Source organism: Rhinolophus ferrumequinum, chromosome 7 (genome assembly GCF_004115265.2).
Source record: "Rhinolophus ferrumequinum isolate MPI-CBG mRhiFer1 chromosome 7, mRhiFer1_v1.p, whole genome shotgun sequence".
Lineage (NCBI taxonomy): Eukaryota > Metazoa > Chordata > Mammalia > Chiroptera > Rhinolophidae > Rhinolophus > Rhinolophus ferrumequinum.
The window spans coordinates 64,454,703-64,470,241 of record NC_046290.1 but is presented as its reverse complement, the minus strand read 5'-3'; the positions used below and the strand labels follow the sequence as shown (position 1 = coordinate 64,470,241).

Here is a 15,539-nt window from a genome sequence, read left to right as displayed (position 1 = left end):
ATATACATATAAAATGGAATATTATTCAGCCATAAAAAAGAATGAAATCTTGCCATTTGCGATGACATGGATGGGCCGTGAGGGATTTATGCTAATTGAAACAAGTAAGAGAAAGACAAATGCCATATGATCTTACTTGTATGTGGAATGTTAAAAAGAAAAACAACAAAAAAACAAAAAAATAAGCTCATTGACACAGAACAGATTGGGGTTGCCAAGAAGCAGGTGATGTGAGGTGGGCAAAATGGGGGAAGGGAGTCAGAAGGTACAAACTTCTAGTTATAAAAAAGTCATGGGGATGTAATGTACAGCATGATGATTACTTAATAAAGTATTGCATATTTGAAAGTTGCTAGAAAGTATATCTTAAAAGTCCTTATTATGGTGACAAGCTGTTAAGTAGACTTGTAGTGATTATTTTGCAATATATACAAATATTGACTCATGTTGTACACCTGCAACTAATGTTATGTGTCAGTTATATCTCAATAAAATGTACAAATCCTGTTGTCAGGCATATGCATTTCATGTAGATATTTGGGAATCCAGGCTTTGCCTATACTGTGACTCCATCTAGAGCCAGAGAGAGAGAGTACCTCCACCTTCAGGGGACTTACGCAATTGTCCCAGAAAAGGAGACTTCAAGTTATATTTTAAAGGATAAATTGAGGCTTTCCCAGAAAAAAGAAGTAGGAAGGGCTTTCTAGGTGAGGGAATCATAATTTCTTAGGAAAAGATGATTTAAAAAAGGATGTATGTTAAAAGAAGGGACAGAGAAAAGAAGTTCCTGGAGATTAGAAACTTGTATTGGAAAAAAGTGCAGGAGGAAAACATCAAAGAGCATTTTTCTTAACTTTGGACTACTTTCTTCATTTATGTCCCTCCTCTGGCCAGTGGAGTATTTGAGTGTGTGAGCCACAATTGACAGTAATGGGAGTGGAGAGGAAAAGAGCTCTTAACGCAGGAATACAGAAGATCTAGGAATTCTCTTGCTCCCTTTCTCATTGTTACTCTTGCCCTCCCAGTCCTCTCCCTGGGCTCCACCATTCCTTACCTGGTACTCACCTCTGCTGCTACCTCTTGCACCTCCTCTCCCCACTCCTGCCTCTCCCTCCCCGGAGTGGCAGTGAGAAAGTCACATGGTGGCTAAAGGTTCATGGTTAAGTCTGCACCACTGTCCACTCACCTGTGACAATGGGAGCTGGCAGATGATATTAATTTGCCCGCCAGGAAGGTTTGGTTATTGATAGACAATAATGGCCCCGGCAGATTAAGAGCATAAAGAGTTATGTTCGATCCTCTGCCTCTAATTGTTTCATAAATAGCCATTTTAAGGGTTTCTGGAGTTGTATTTCAAAAGAATTATTCCAAAACAAAGTGTGATGGTTGACTAGATTGAGGCGAAACTCCACCTGACACTTATTTGTATTGTCTTTCAGGGAGCTTGTATTTTGAATATGCTAAGGGATTATCTTAGTGCTGAAGCATTTAAAAGTGGTATTGTGCAGTATCTCCAGAAGTATAGCTATAAAAACACAAAAAACGAGGACCTGTGGAACAGTATGGCAAGTGTGAGTATGTTTTTGTGTATCTCTACATTTGGAATTGACAGGTTTATTGTCACCTTTTTTTTTTTGCTGCACGATATTAATCCCTCTGAGAAGAATCTTGAGTGTTTTTTACAGACTTGAGAGTGATGTGTATATTTTCGGTTTTTAGATTTGCCCTACAGATGGCACAGAAAGGATGGATGGCTTTTGCTCTGGAGGTCAACATTCATCTTCATCCTCAGTAAGTTTTTACATCTGTACACATCACCCCTCAGCACATTCTCTTACTCCGTAGCCTTTGAAGGATGGCTCTGTGCCAAGCTTTCTGAGGTTCTTGATTATATCACCTTCACCCTCTGTAAGACTGCATTTAAATTATGCCAGGCTGACAGTCTTTTACAATTTTTCTTAAAAATTATCTACACAGGGGAGTTGCACAGCCTTCTTTGGTAACACGTCTCACTGACACTAATTTCTTCAGCCTCACTCTCTGTAAAGCAGTGAATTTATGACATGTTTCTGTGGGAGATTAGGGCTGGACCGGTCAGGCTCTGCCGATCATTTCCATAGCTCTTCATTTGTGAAAAAACAAATAATGCCAGCGAGCATTCTTGAGCACTTGCCATGTGTCAGGCACGTGCTAAGCACTCGTGTATGTTATCTCCATTACTCTTCACAACAAACCTGTAAGTGGGTACTATTATCCTGATTTTTACAGATGGGAACATGAAATGCAAAGGCATACGGTCAGTAAATTTCAGAGCGGGGATTTGAATTTAGGTCTAACTCATGCTTTTAAATAATAAGCTGTAAAGAATTAATGACATCTGAGTCACAAAACAGTCTGAGCCTTTGTTTATCTGGACTCGAATATTTTCATAGGCAGCTAAGGAATAGCCTGGAGATTTAACAGAATTTTATATATATTTTTATTTTCCCGGAGTCTTTGTTATTAGAGAGAGCTGTATTCAGTAGTTTCTAGATTTGTTCTGTAGCATATTTTATCCTTTTACTAGCTCTTAAATATTTCTTGAAAGCTTTTCTCGTATCAAAGACTATCCTCTTTTGAGTTGGCTGTTGTTGAGTGTGGGCCATCTGGGTGTTACCATTTTGGAAGTGTAGGCTCTTGACTGAACGTTTTTTCACACCTTGCTTATTTAAGAGCCAGCACAATTACATAGGTGTTGAACACCTGGTCACTTTCCCTTCTCTACTTTCATTCATTCACATGCTTGCTTTGTGCTTGGTGTCAAGCCCAAAGTGTGCCCAGTAAAACCAGGTATGGTAACTCTTCTCAAGATATACACATGTAGAGGTAGAGAATGAAAAGTAAACAGTCAGTGCTTTAATGGACAGCATGCTTTGGCTAGAGACAGTGAGCAAGGGAAGGGAGCAAGATGGGGCTGGGAGCCGAGGAAGGGATGAGGAAGAGCTTCCCCGAGGAGGTGGTCAATTGATACCGGTAGCTCTGAGGAAAAGCTTGGGTTCTCTCTAAGTGGGTCCGGTCTAAGTGGGTCATGCATCTGCTTTTTCTGTGTAACCAGCACTGGCGACAGGAAGGCCTTGATGTGAAAACCATGATGAACACCTGGACTCTGCAGAAGGGCTTTCCGCTGATAATCGTGACAGTGAGAGGGAGGAACGTACACATACAGCAAGAGCACTATCTGAAAGGAGCTGACAGCACAGAAACGGGGTAATGTTTCTGGAGAAAAACTCCTTTTGTTGCCTAGGTAACATCTGCCTGGTAGGATAAAACCTTATTTTTACATAGTGCCCTTAGTTTTATTGCTGTTATGCTAAGTGAAATAAGTCAGAAAAAGTCGAGAACCATATGACTTCATTCAGATGTGGGATATAAAACTTTCTGAAAGCAAGAAAGGAACAAGACAAACGAAAACAAAAACTCTTAGACACCGACTACAGTTTAGTGGTTACCAGAGGGTCAGAGGGAAGGGGGATGGCACATGAGGGTAAAGGGGGTCAAATATATGGTGATGGAAGGAGAACTGACTCTGGGTGGTGAGCACACAATGTGACACATAGATGAGGTATTATAGAATTGTACACTTGAAACCTATGTAACTTTACTAACCATTGTCACCCCAGTAAATTTAATTAAAAAAATATTTTTGTTAAATCTATGTATCCGATGAAGTTGACTTATGCACCACCACCTCCCAAGAGGGTGAAGCTGCCTCTAAACCTTGGTTCGTCTCAGTAAAGCTGATGATATATAATTCTTTTAACATTTTCATGTTTTATAGTTTTGTAGGATGGTAATGTTTGGAGCTGATTTCAAGCCAGTAACTAATCTAAGTAACAGCCACTAAATTATAAATAGTACCTGGCCTTTGGGTTGGAGCTAAGGACATAAACATTTAGGTGATTTCTGGGAATCATAATTCTGACACTCAGTTCTCTTCTTTGGAAGTCTAAGTTAGATCCTGGAACCTGTTTGTCAGCTTAACACTGTAGAAGGACATCACAACTTGACCCTGAATGGTCACTATTTAAAAAATTTTTATTAGGAAATAATTTTAGACTTATGGAGAAGTTGCAAGAAGAGTGCAAAGAATTCCTATATATTCTTTACCCAGGTGTAAGTTGTTTACCACATTTGCTTTATCATTCTCTCTTTCTCCATATATGTGTGTGTGTATATATATATATACACACACACACACGTATATGTATGTATGTATAGATATATATGTATAGGTATAGATATAAAACCTAAAATATCAGAGTTCAAAAAATATACTCTATATATCTCTACATATATGCTATATATATTTTTAACTGAGAGTAGTTGGGAGTATGATGCTATTTTACCCCAAAATACTTCAGTGTGGTATTTCGTAAAATACAAGAACATTCACTTACAGGAACACAGCACAATTATCGAAATTATGAAATGAACTTGTTACAACACTATTATCTAACCTACGAACCTTATTCAGATTTTTCCAGTTGTCTTAATGATATCTTTATAGCAAAGAAAACAAATTCTGGTTCAGGATTTAATATTCAGATCACCTTGTGTTAATTGCCACATTTCTTGAGTCCTTTTTCTCTGAAATTGCTCCTCAGTCTTTGTCTTTCTTGACCTTGACATTTTTGAAGAGTATAGACCATTTACTTTATGGAATGTTTGGGTTTTTGGCTGTTTCTTCACGATCAGATTGCGGTTGTGCATTGGTAGGAATTCCATAGACGTGATGTGTTCTTCTTAGTATATGATTTAGGAGGCACATGATGTCAGTTTGTGACATTATAAGTGGCCACGGTTTTTAAGTTAGGCTCTCTGAGCGCCACTCAACCAATCACTGTATAGGCTGACTGGCCTCACTTGAGCCCACATCCTAGCTCTGCTCAAGGAGCCCAATAAGGGTGAATTGTGCCTAGAAAACAGGCTGGGATGTTTTGATCTCTTGGCGATAATGGTTTTCGTACCATTCTTTCTTACACTAGCTAGTGCCTGGCACATGATAGGTGATTTAATAACTGCTTCTTAAATTGAATCAATAAATGAACAACTCTTCTTCCATTTTTTTAGGTACCTGTGGCATGTTCCATTGACATTCATCACCAGCAAATCCAACTCGGCCCATAAATTTTTGCTGAAGACAAAAACGGGTAATTTATTGAGGAAATAACTAAGTTAATTCAAGACAGAACTCTGGAAATGTGCAGAATTTAGATACTTTCTTTTGCTATTTATCTTGGTGAAAACACAAAGGATCAGGTCAATCTTTATCTCCTGGAAACCTTTGGCTTTCAATTTCTCATGAAGAAGAAAGGTTTGAAAATACTATCCGGTTGCAAAAAAGAAAGCCAGTATCTTGCCAAATAGAGGTTAAAACAGTTGAGTTATGTAATGCTATGAGGGAGGGATTACTAGTGAAAATTCTCCATTATTTTATTAACATTGCTGAGTTATATAATGTGTATTGCCTGATATATGGCTGCATTCTTCTTATAGATCTATACATCTCACAAAATTGGAGTCTCAAACTAGTGTTGGCTTTTGTCTATTGGGAAGCTGTTTACTGGTTTCTGAAAGAAATGTGTTCAATAGGAAACTCATTTCAGTATTAAAATTGTTCAGTATTCAACTTGTCTTCAGTTTTGTGGCCCAGTCTCTGATCAGAAAAGCTTTCATCAGTCGAAAGAGAAAATGGAACTATGATTTATTTTATTTGCTCTAGATGTGCTCATCCTCCCAGAAGAGGTAGAATGGATCAAGTTTAATGTGGGAATGAACGGCTATTACATTGTGCATTATGAGGATGATGGATGGGATTCTTTGACTGGCCTTTTACAAGGAACACACACAGCAATCAGCAGTAATGATCGGGCCAGTCTCATTAACAGTGCGTTCCAGCTTGTCAGGTAATACAAGCTCCTCAGAGTCTTCGTTTATTTCTGAAAGCAGCTGTTATCACTCAAATTCTTGATTTCTAAAGATGAAAATGATTGATTGCCAATAAGAAGTTGAAGGATGTTTTCCCCTAAGTTCTAACAATTCAAGGTTGCTTTTAGCTCTATGATTAACCTCCTGTCTGTGTCAGCTGAGTAAGGTAAAGGAAAAAATCTGTACTTCAATCTTTCTCATTAACAAGTCAGATCACACTGAGGCAGAAGTGTAGAAAACCAGGAGACCAGCATCCTGGAGAAGCCCCTTGCCTAGTCCCTGAAGCCTTGTCCTGCAGCTTTCTCTGGCTCTGCTGTAAGGGATCAGGTTTCTACCCTGCTGAGTCTTGAATATCTTGAAGCCTTCTTAGAAGACCAAGTGGCCCAAGGCCCAAGCTGTTTGCATTACATCTCTTGGACTAAAGGAGGGATTCACCCTCAACCTCCACCCCAAACTGGACACCTGAACTTCATAGTGTCTTGATGGAATACAGCTCATACAATTTGGTCCAACCAACTGACCTTAGAGTGAACACCATCCAACAACTCGATCTAACTTTTGCCCCATGACGATGGCTTTTAACAAAGGAATACTTTATAATTCTCCTCATACTCTGTGTCCCTCTGCTTTAAATGTTGAATTCTTCCTTTTCTGGGCCTCTTGAGATTACAAAAAGCGATGGGGGATAAAGGTGGGCTGCTTAGCTAAGTTGCTTCTTCATGCCTAAAATTATTCCCCTCAGTAGCACGTTAGTGCTTAAATCTTAAGAGGGTTTCTATTTGCTTATATGAACATATACTGTACCTCTGAGGCTTTTAACACCAGCCCTGTATAATGAAGGGTTTATATCTATACTGAGTTTCTTTTTGGAGTGGAGATGAAGATGTGTGGACTCCAGAGGCTCTTACTGTTGACTGAGGGGCAGTCTGTCTCACCAGGCTTCCTGAACAATTGTTGATTCAAAATCCCCATCTTACTCTGGAAGTTCATACTATCCAACGTTTCATAGAGGGACAGACGCTGATGTGCTTCCATTTTGTCCACAACTTAGCCCTAGCTCTGTTATTGTTTGAGAATAATAACACAGTGTAAACATGTCAGATGTTACGTTGTGACAGAAATTATACTAATATAAAGTCCATTATTTATAAGGGGTATTTATATCTGATTAAATGGTTTGCTGGAAGATTGTTAAAATATCTTTTGAAACAAAACGTTGATTTCCTGGGTTTTCTTTTAAACTAACACCATGGTGTCTCCTGATCAGCAATGGAAAGCTACCGATTGAAAAAGCCTTGGATTTAACCCTGTACTTGAAACATGAAACTGAAATTATGCCCGTGTTCCAAGGTATGAATGAGCTGATACCTATGTATAAATTAATGGAGAAAAGAGAGATGAATGAAGTGGAAACTCAATTCAAGGTAAAAGCCTGAAATAAATTGAGTAGTTACATACGTAGTTTGCTCTTGGTATGGGTGGGTATAGAAAGAGTACTTACCTTTGTGTGTATGTCTTGATACATATTAAAGTAAATCAAAATTACCTCAGTGTTTGGATTGACTACCAAACGATTTTGATTTTATTTTGGCACTAAAAATAGGCATGGCACTATGAGATTCTGTACTTAATTTTCATGGATGTGTTATTCCCTTCCTTTTATAAATACTCTTATTTCATTTTGCTTCTGTGTTGTGATGGTTGCTATTAAGATTTTCTGGGACTCATTTACTTGAGGAAGAGGCACAAAATTGTTATTTTTGGCAAAATGCCATGAAGTCCCATAGTATAATTTGCTCTCAAAATTTAGTCCTATAAACACTCTTTTAGTTTGTTTTAAAAGTGGCAGTTTATCCTGATTTTAAGTCAATAGCGATCTATTTATGAAAGATTGTTATATAAATACTAAAATCTTTCATCGGTATTTCTTGTTTTTGACCCCTTATATAATTAAATATAAACAGAACTGCGTGGTTTTAAAAATAAAAGTTGCATTCAGCTTTTAAAAATATTCCCTATCACCTGAGGGGATATTAGATTATATAAGACATACGAGGACCTGGGACAGTACTAGTGACACGTGTGACTTTCCCTCAGGCCTTTCTCATCAGGCTGCTGAGGAACCTTATTGATAAGCAGACTTGGACTGATGAGGGCTCCGTGTCCCAGCGAATGCTGCGGAGTCAGCTCCTCCTGCTTGCCTGTGTGCGCAAGTACCAGCCCTGTGTGCAGAGGGCAGAAGGCTATTTCAGAGACTGGAAGGAAGCCAATGGAAATTTGAGGTCTGAGTTTGTTCACGTCAGGGGTACCTTTTCTATTTTCCATGAGTACTAAATGTTGGGAGGAAAAAAAAACAACAAAAAGTTCAGACAAGTCTCCCCATGCTGCCCTTTTTGGAAAAATAAATTACTTTCTAAGATTTATCTGTAATACTGCTCAGCTTTCTTTAAAGAAATGGTGGGAAGGAACTTCTGTGCACAAAAGTCAGCTATCCGGAGAATTAGAATGGGGATAGAGTCATTCCCATTTTGTCTAACTAAGGATTCAAAACCTTATGCAAGTTGAGCTGTATTGGACAGGAGCTGAGCAGTACATCTCACAGTCGTTTCTTTGGGCATCCAAAGACAGGGGGTGCATAATAATTGCTGACACTGTCTAAGGAAACTAGGATCTTCTTCCCTCTGGTAATGTAATTCTTGCTATACTTAATTCCTTTTATATTTGGGGCTTAAATCCCTTCTAGGAAATACTAAGCCAACAGTACTCGTATACATGCTTCCATTTAAAAAAATACCCACGGTGATCCTATTGGATTCCATGGACTTTTGTTCATGGACTACATCTTGAATCTAGTTTGAATTGCTCACTTTTGGCTTGAAAAGTGACTGCTTATTGACTCACCCAGCATCATTAAAGTATGTTAGATATGTCGGTATTTATAAAAGTGGCATTTCACATTGCATTTTTGAGAAGGCTACTTACAGCCTCATTTTAGATAATTTCTCTTGCCTCTTTCCTAAAATGTAACTGAAGGAAAGATGTTATTTTTGTTTACATGTCTAGACGTGATTCTCTGATCATGGGGCCAGTATATCAGTTCATAATTGGTCACTATTCTGCATCCACACACAGTTTCTGTATCTCAGACTCTCACTGGATGTATTCTTTTCCACAGACTGCCCAATGACGTGACCTTGGCAGTGTTTGCTGTGGGGGCCCAGACTCCTGAAGGATGGGATTTTCTTTATAAGAAATATCAGTCGTCTTTGTCCAGTACTGAGAAAGAACAAATTGAATTTGCCCTCTGTACTAGCCAAAATGAGGAAAAGCTTCAGTGGTGAGTCACTCATGCATGTTCCTGTGGCCAAAAGGAATTAAATTAGATCCTTCAGGCATCTATTTTTGTTCTCTTGGCAAAGAACTGCCTATTCCACTGGAAACATTTATGCTAGCGGGCACACATCTAATGAGTATGATAAATAATTCGGGGGAAAGCAGATGTTAGGAAAAGTGTTTAAAGGAGTATATATTGTATATCTTTAAAATAACACATTTAGAAATATATACCAAATATACCTTTCTTATTTACTCTTATAGAGCAAATGAGAGAATATGAGAATGGGTGTTGTAAACACTATATAAATGTTAGTTTTTACTATTACGTAGCTGTAACGAGTTTTTCAGGGCTCTGGTGACCTATTTGTCTTTTTTGTCTTTGTTACTGGCAAATTGGCTCTTTCACAAATTATTTTATTGAAGTCACTTGTAACTTTTTCAGGGTCTGTTTGTTGCTAACATTTCTTCTCTCAATCATTCTAGGCTACTAGACCAAAGTTTTAAGGGAGATATAATAAAAACTCAAGAGTTTCCAGGTATTCTTAGAGCTGTTGGCAGAAACCCGGTAGGATATCCATTGGCCTGGCAGTTTCTGAGGGAAAACTGGAATAAACTTGTAGAAAAGTAAGTAGTGCAAAAATTGTGCTGTGAATGGAAAAGTTCTTTAACCTTTCTATGGTTTTGCTTTGTTTGTAAAGCAACAGTGATAGTCCAAAGAGATTTTTTTTTTTTGATTGAAGATAGAAGGTAGAGGTACTTAAAATATCCTTAGAAAATATAAAACTAATTCGTTGCTAGTTAATGCATCTGGATAGTCAAGTTTTCCATTGCATCTGGAATAATCCCTTCCTGCACCCACTGACCTATTTGAAGTCTCCCTCCTCAACAGTTTTGTTTATTTGCATCTGTCCTTATCTAACTCTCGCAGCATTACTATCGTGTTTCCCTGAAAATAAGACCTGGCCAGACCATCAGCTCTAATGCGTCTTTTGGAGCAAAAATTCATATAAGACCCGATCTTATTTTACTCTAATATGAGACTAGCTATAATATAATATAATACAATACCAGGTCTTATATGAATTTTTCCTCCAAAAGACACATTAGAGCTGATGGTCCAGCTAGGTCTTATTTTCGGAGAAATACGGTACCTCTATCATTTTCTTTTGGGTACTTCATCTTTTATTCAGCAGTGGGTATATATTTTATGCAACTAGATCTTAAGCCCTTGGGAGGGTAGGAATCATGTCTGTTTTTAATGCCTAACCAGTTTTCAGTTAAACGCTAACATACATGAGGCACTAAAAAATACATGTTGAAAGAAATATTTCCTAATATATTTTGACAATTTCCATTTCTAGGTTTGACCTTGGCTCCCCTTCCATCGCCTACATGGTAATGGGAACAACAAATCAATTCTCCACAAGAGCACGGCTTGAAGAGGTAAAAAAAAAAAAAATCTTTGTAAGCTAAGTGACAATTAGCTAATAAGTATGGGGTAGACAAAATATTTTAAGGGTGTGATGAGTTAGAAGCAGGCTTTTGTCACTTAGTAAACATTCTTTTTGGATGCTATGGTGTTGACATAAGCAAAAATCAGTTACAAATCAACTAGTGAAAACCATGTCTTCAAACATGTTAAGAAGTCTTAGCCCTGCCATTAAAAATTTTAGGGCTTAAAAATTATTTTGGACATTTAATCCCTGATTTAGGATGTTAAAAAAAAGCGATCATTGGAAGTATAAGTGACGGAAGTGATCATATAGCTATCCTGAAAGAGGCAGGTCTGGAATCTTGGTTCTCCCCTATTCAAGTTCATGATTTCCTGTTATTCATACACCATCTACTTTCAGAAAGAATTTCAGGCAACTTATAAGGTCCATATATAAAAGAAATCTTATAATAAAGAACAGAAAGCTGCATAATGGACAGAAAGGTAACTGGATGAAGGATTTATGCTGAGGATAACTTATTACAATTGTATCTTAAATTTATCACAGCTTCCTAGCACTCAAGGAAAAATGAGAAAACAGTATGAGTTATTCTCATGGTCTGGTAAGAGTGAACCATGGAACATACATGTTTTCCCCCAAAACAGACTTTTGTTCAAGTCTTAAACTCGGAGGAATTTGATGTGCACATATGTATGGGTAGTTGTTTTGTGGTGTCCCTTCTACAATAATGTTTTCTATAGTAAAGTTGTAGAACTAATTTTACATGGATTAAAAAATGCTACGTTTAGAAAAAAGATAAGAGCCTAATATTTTCACAGTAATTTTTGTATAGTCAGGTTATACCATGATCTAGCTTGATACAGGGAGAGCGCTTTGAAAATGCAAAAGAAATGTCACATCGCTTAGCTTTTGTCCAGTTTTCAGTAGCCTCACTCCAGCCACTCAGCCTCCTTGTGAAATTAACATGCACACAATATCTTAAGCGTGAACCCCAGCGAGGTCTACAGCAGAGGCAGTCAATGCGATAACTGAAGAGCTGTCCATAGGTGGTGAATAGCTGGACAGCTGTCTGGTGACCAGATCTATAGCCAGAAAACATTTCATTCACTCACTTGTTTTCTCATTAATTCATTGAAGACATTACATTCTTACTATATGGCAGGCATAGTTTTAGGTTCTGGGCTATGACAATGAACAGAATAGACAAAGCTTCTGTCCTCATGGAACTTAAATTCTACTGAGGGAATCAGACAATTACAACCTATGTCAGGTTGAAGCCTGAATAACGTAAGGTAAGGATAGAGAGTGACTGGGGTAGGGAATGGATGGTTAGGAAACATCTGAGTGGATACTGAAGGAAATGCAGATATCTCGGAGGAGAGTGTTGTGTGCCTATAGCAAACACCAGGTGCAAAAACCCTGAGGCAGGGCATGGAAATGCAACAGCCTGAGATGTTGTCATAATAGAGAACGTCCTACTGACGTTTAAGACGTAGGAGTCATCCCGAGCCCTTCCTTCCCCCCACGTCTAATTCATCCCTATGCTGTTGGCTCTATCTCCAGCATAGGCACCATATATGCACTTTTTTCTGCCCCTTACCCATCCGAGCCTTTCTTACTTTTAGCCTGGCCTGTGGTGATAGCCTCCTAATTGGCCCCGCTCCTGACACTTTGCCATTAACCAAACTATTTTTCCACATTGAAAACTGAAAATCAGCCGACTGACCCCTTTCTTGAAACCCTGCCTGTTGCTCTTGCAATAAATTACAAACCTCTCCTTCCCATGTGCACAACACGGTGAGGACGTGTCTCCTGCCCACCTCTCTGGCCAGTTCTCACTTGCTGTCCTTGGTCACTCTCTTTCAACACTCCAGCCACTCAGCCTCCTCCTGCTCCTGGGCCACCAGCTGTTTAGTCTCTAAGCCTCTGCACTTTTCTGTCTGGCTTGCTATTTCCCCAACTCTTCACTGGAAAGGCTTATTTTATCCTTTAGAGGTTCCAGCTCAGGTGTCACCTTCCCAGACCACTCTGTCTAAAGCAGGCCACCCCCTCCCCAGTTCCTAGCACAGCCCCGGTTTATTTTCTTCACAGCAGTACATTTATAATAGCGATAGATTACTGCCTGTCTCCTCAGGTAGACTGTAGTAAGCTCCATGAGGGTAGGGTACTTGCCTACTTCACTGCTTCGTCCTCAGTTCTAGCACAGTAATGAAGGCAAAGGGAGGAATGAGAGTTACCAGAGTAAATCTTCATGAATAAATAAATGGGTGAGGCTGAGTCTCTGATACATGCCGGGTTTTAGGTTCTGCACTTTACCCATGTTTCATAACTCCAGCCACTCACCACTGCGCTGCATTATAGAGACAATCCTCATTTAACAAATGAGAAGACTGAGTCCCAGTGAAGTTAAATCATTTGTGCAAGATCAAACAAGTTGGTAGGATAAACCTGATTTTCTGTCTCTATCGTGCTGCTTATTGCGCAGAACATGTTCTCATGGAGGAAGGTTTGAATCAAATACTCAGATAAGATGCTGCATTTCCCAAGGCAGATGATAATAGGAGAGAGAATTTGCATGTGGGAAGATTTAAGGGCTAGGGTTACAAGCTGGCTTTGTTACAGCTCTTGTAGGTCTGGCTTTTTGTGGTACTATCATGTTGGGCTCCTTCAGGATTAAATACTTTGACCACCTGGTAAAATGACTGATGTGGTTTGACTATTGAAGAGTGCTCACAGTAATTTGTAGTATCAATCTTGAATTCCGAGAGGATGAAATAGGTTGACCTACAACTTACAACAATTCAAATGTTAGGGCTTAAAAATGACTTTTTAGGTCGGACAGTACAGCAGAGTAAGTGTTTTCGAGGTTGCCACAGCAGGAGGCCATGCCTCCAGATCACTGAGCAGTTGAACTGTTTAAAACAACCTTGCCTCATTTGAAATTGGAATTCGAGCTTTCAAAAACCTATTCTTACCCCGCTATTATTTCCAAACTCATAGTGTGATATTATGACATGGATTTTCAAGGAATTAACTGTCTGGAATCCATGCTGAATAAATAAAACATCTTGGCCTAGACTTGCTTCCTGTCTACAAAATCAAAAATTGATGGATTAATGCTGTGAAAATTTATGGGAAAAGGTTAAGAACCCTTTAAGGTGAGAGAGGAGCACAGTGATCCACGCTGTGGCAGAGAACAGCCTACTCCTCATGTGAACTTGAAGGGGTTAAGATACCCAGTGATGAAACAACAAAGATATTTTGGAGGAGATAGTCAAGAGTCTCTTATCTCTTTAAAACCATGGGGAACTTTGTGTGGATTTTATCTGCAGGGAACAATACATGAATTGTGGATTAGGATAACAAAAACTTGGCAAAGTTTGGGGTTTTGCCACCATAACTTGCTAAGAACCCCATTTCCCAGTGTTTCTGTAATAACATACAAGGCCAAGTCTGTGGAGAAAGACTGCACTTATGTGGTTGAAACTGTTTTACTTGGCAAAGAAGATACTCTGCACATTCTGCTTTTTAGATATCATGTTTAAAAAAAATTAAGTTTGCATCTGTGTGTATATAACAGAATACACATTAAATAGACACACTCAATTAAACCTTAATTATAAAGTGATAAACAGTGAAGTCTTTTAGAATCTGGCAACTGTGAATAAATAAAAAAGCTGCAGGGAAAAAAAACACAAAACTTGACATCATGAGGCATGAGCTCATTTCATATAGCTTAAGTTTGTGTACATAATCGTATCCAGACACCTGGCGCTGCCTTCTAGATAGTTTTGACAAATACTGGAATTTTGGTTTCAGTTTTCTTTTAACTAGCCTGAACTTATATTTGTGTAATGTAATAAAGCAAAAATTTAAAAACCCAATTTTTCCCCACAAGGTGAAAGGATTCTTCAGCTCTTTGAAAGAAAATGGTTCTCAGCTCCGTTGTGTCCAACAGACAATCGAAACCATTGAGGAAAATATACGCTGGATGGATAAGAATTTTGATAAAATCAGACTGTGGCTCCAAACTGAAAAGCTTGAACTGCTATAACAATTCGTTTCCGTGCCGGTTCCTGTGATCTATAATAACCAGAATTTTGTGGAATGTGAATATTTTCAAACTAGAGATGGTTGTTTTGGCTTCTACTGAAGATACCGTGTTTCCCCAAAAATAAGACCTAGCCAGACAATCAGCTCTGATGTGTCTTTTGGAGCAAAAATTAATGTAAAACCCGGTCTTATATTAGGTAAGATCGGGTCTCGTATTATAGTAAAATAAGACCGAGTCTTATATTAATTTTTACTCCAAAATATGCATTAGAGCTGATTAGCCAGCTAGGTCTTATTTTCAGGGAAACGTACTTCCCTTTCCTTCAACTCCTTCTTCATGTGACTAGTCCTGTGAAAAGCCTGGCTGTTAATTTTTTCATCGATGGGTTATTGCTATCATTTGTTTCATTTATCATGTCCCATAATGTAAATCCAAGTGGTAGGTTCCCCACTATGGATGAGTAACATACCCTATGTTCTTAATTAAAATTTATTGGGGTGACAGTGGTCAACAAAACTACACAGGTTTCAAGTGTACCAGTCTGTAATACATTATATACTGCATTGTATGTTCACCACCCAGAGTCAGTTCTCCTTCCATCACCATATATTTGACCCCTTTACCCTCTTTTACCACCCCCTTCCCCCTTACCCTCTGGTGACCACTGAACTGTTATCTGTGTTGATGAGTTTTTGTTTTGTTTGTCTTATTCCTTTGTTGTTTGTTTT

At 38.6% G+C, this 15,539-nt stretch overlaps 1 protein-coding gene across 3 annotated transcripts in view; it reads left to right on the top strand.

Moving 5' to 3' along the window:
• The window catches only part of ERAP1 (endoplasmic reticulum aminopeptidase 1), a 33,375-nt gene extending 18,366 nt beyond the window's left edge, over window positions 1–15,009 (top strand). For 2 of the 3 annotated variants that reach the window (XM_033110939.1, XM_033110940.1), the window contains 11 exons: window positions 1,440–1,571; window positions 1,720–1,791; window positions 3,095–3,246; window positions 5,110–5,189; window positions 5,762–5,945; window positions 7,235–7,391; window positions 8,065–8,249; window positions 9,143–9,304; window positions 9,787–9,927; window positions 10,665–10,746; window positions 14,656–14,926. In XM_033110939.1, the coding sequence (XP_032966830.1) occupies window positions 1,440–1,571; window positions 1,720–1,791; window positions 3,095–3,246; window positions 5,110–5,189; window positions 5,762–5,945; window positions 7,235–7,391; window positions 8,065–8,249; window positions 9,143–9,304; window positions 9,787–9,927; window positions 10,665–10,746; window positions 14,656–14,811 (1,503 nt within the window). In that variant the 3' untranslated portion in view covers window positions 14,812–14,926. Of the gene's footprint in view, window positions 1–1,439; window positions 1,572–1,719; window positions 1,792–3,094; window positions 3,247–5,109; window positions 5,190–5,761; window positions 5,946–7,234; window positions 7,392–8,064; window positions 8,250–9,142; window positions 9,305–9,786; window positions 9,928–10,664; window positions 10,747–14,655 lie in introns of all 3 variants that reach the window. The other variant, XM_033110938.1, reaches the window with a different exon arrangement.
• Window positions 15,010–15,539: the final 530 nt, after the last annotated feature.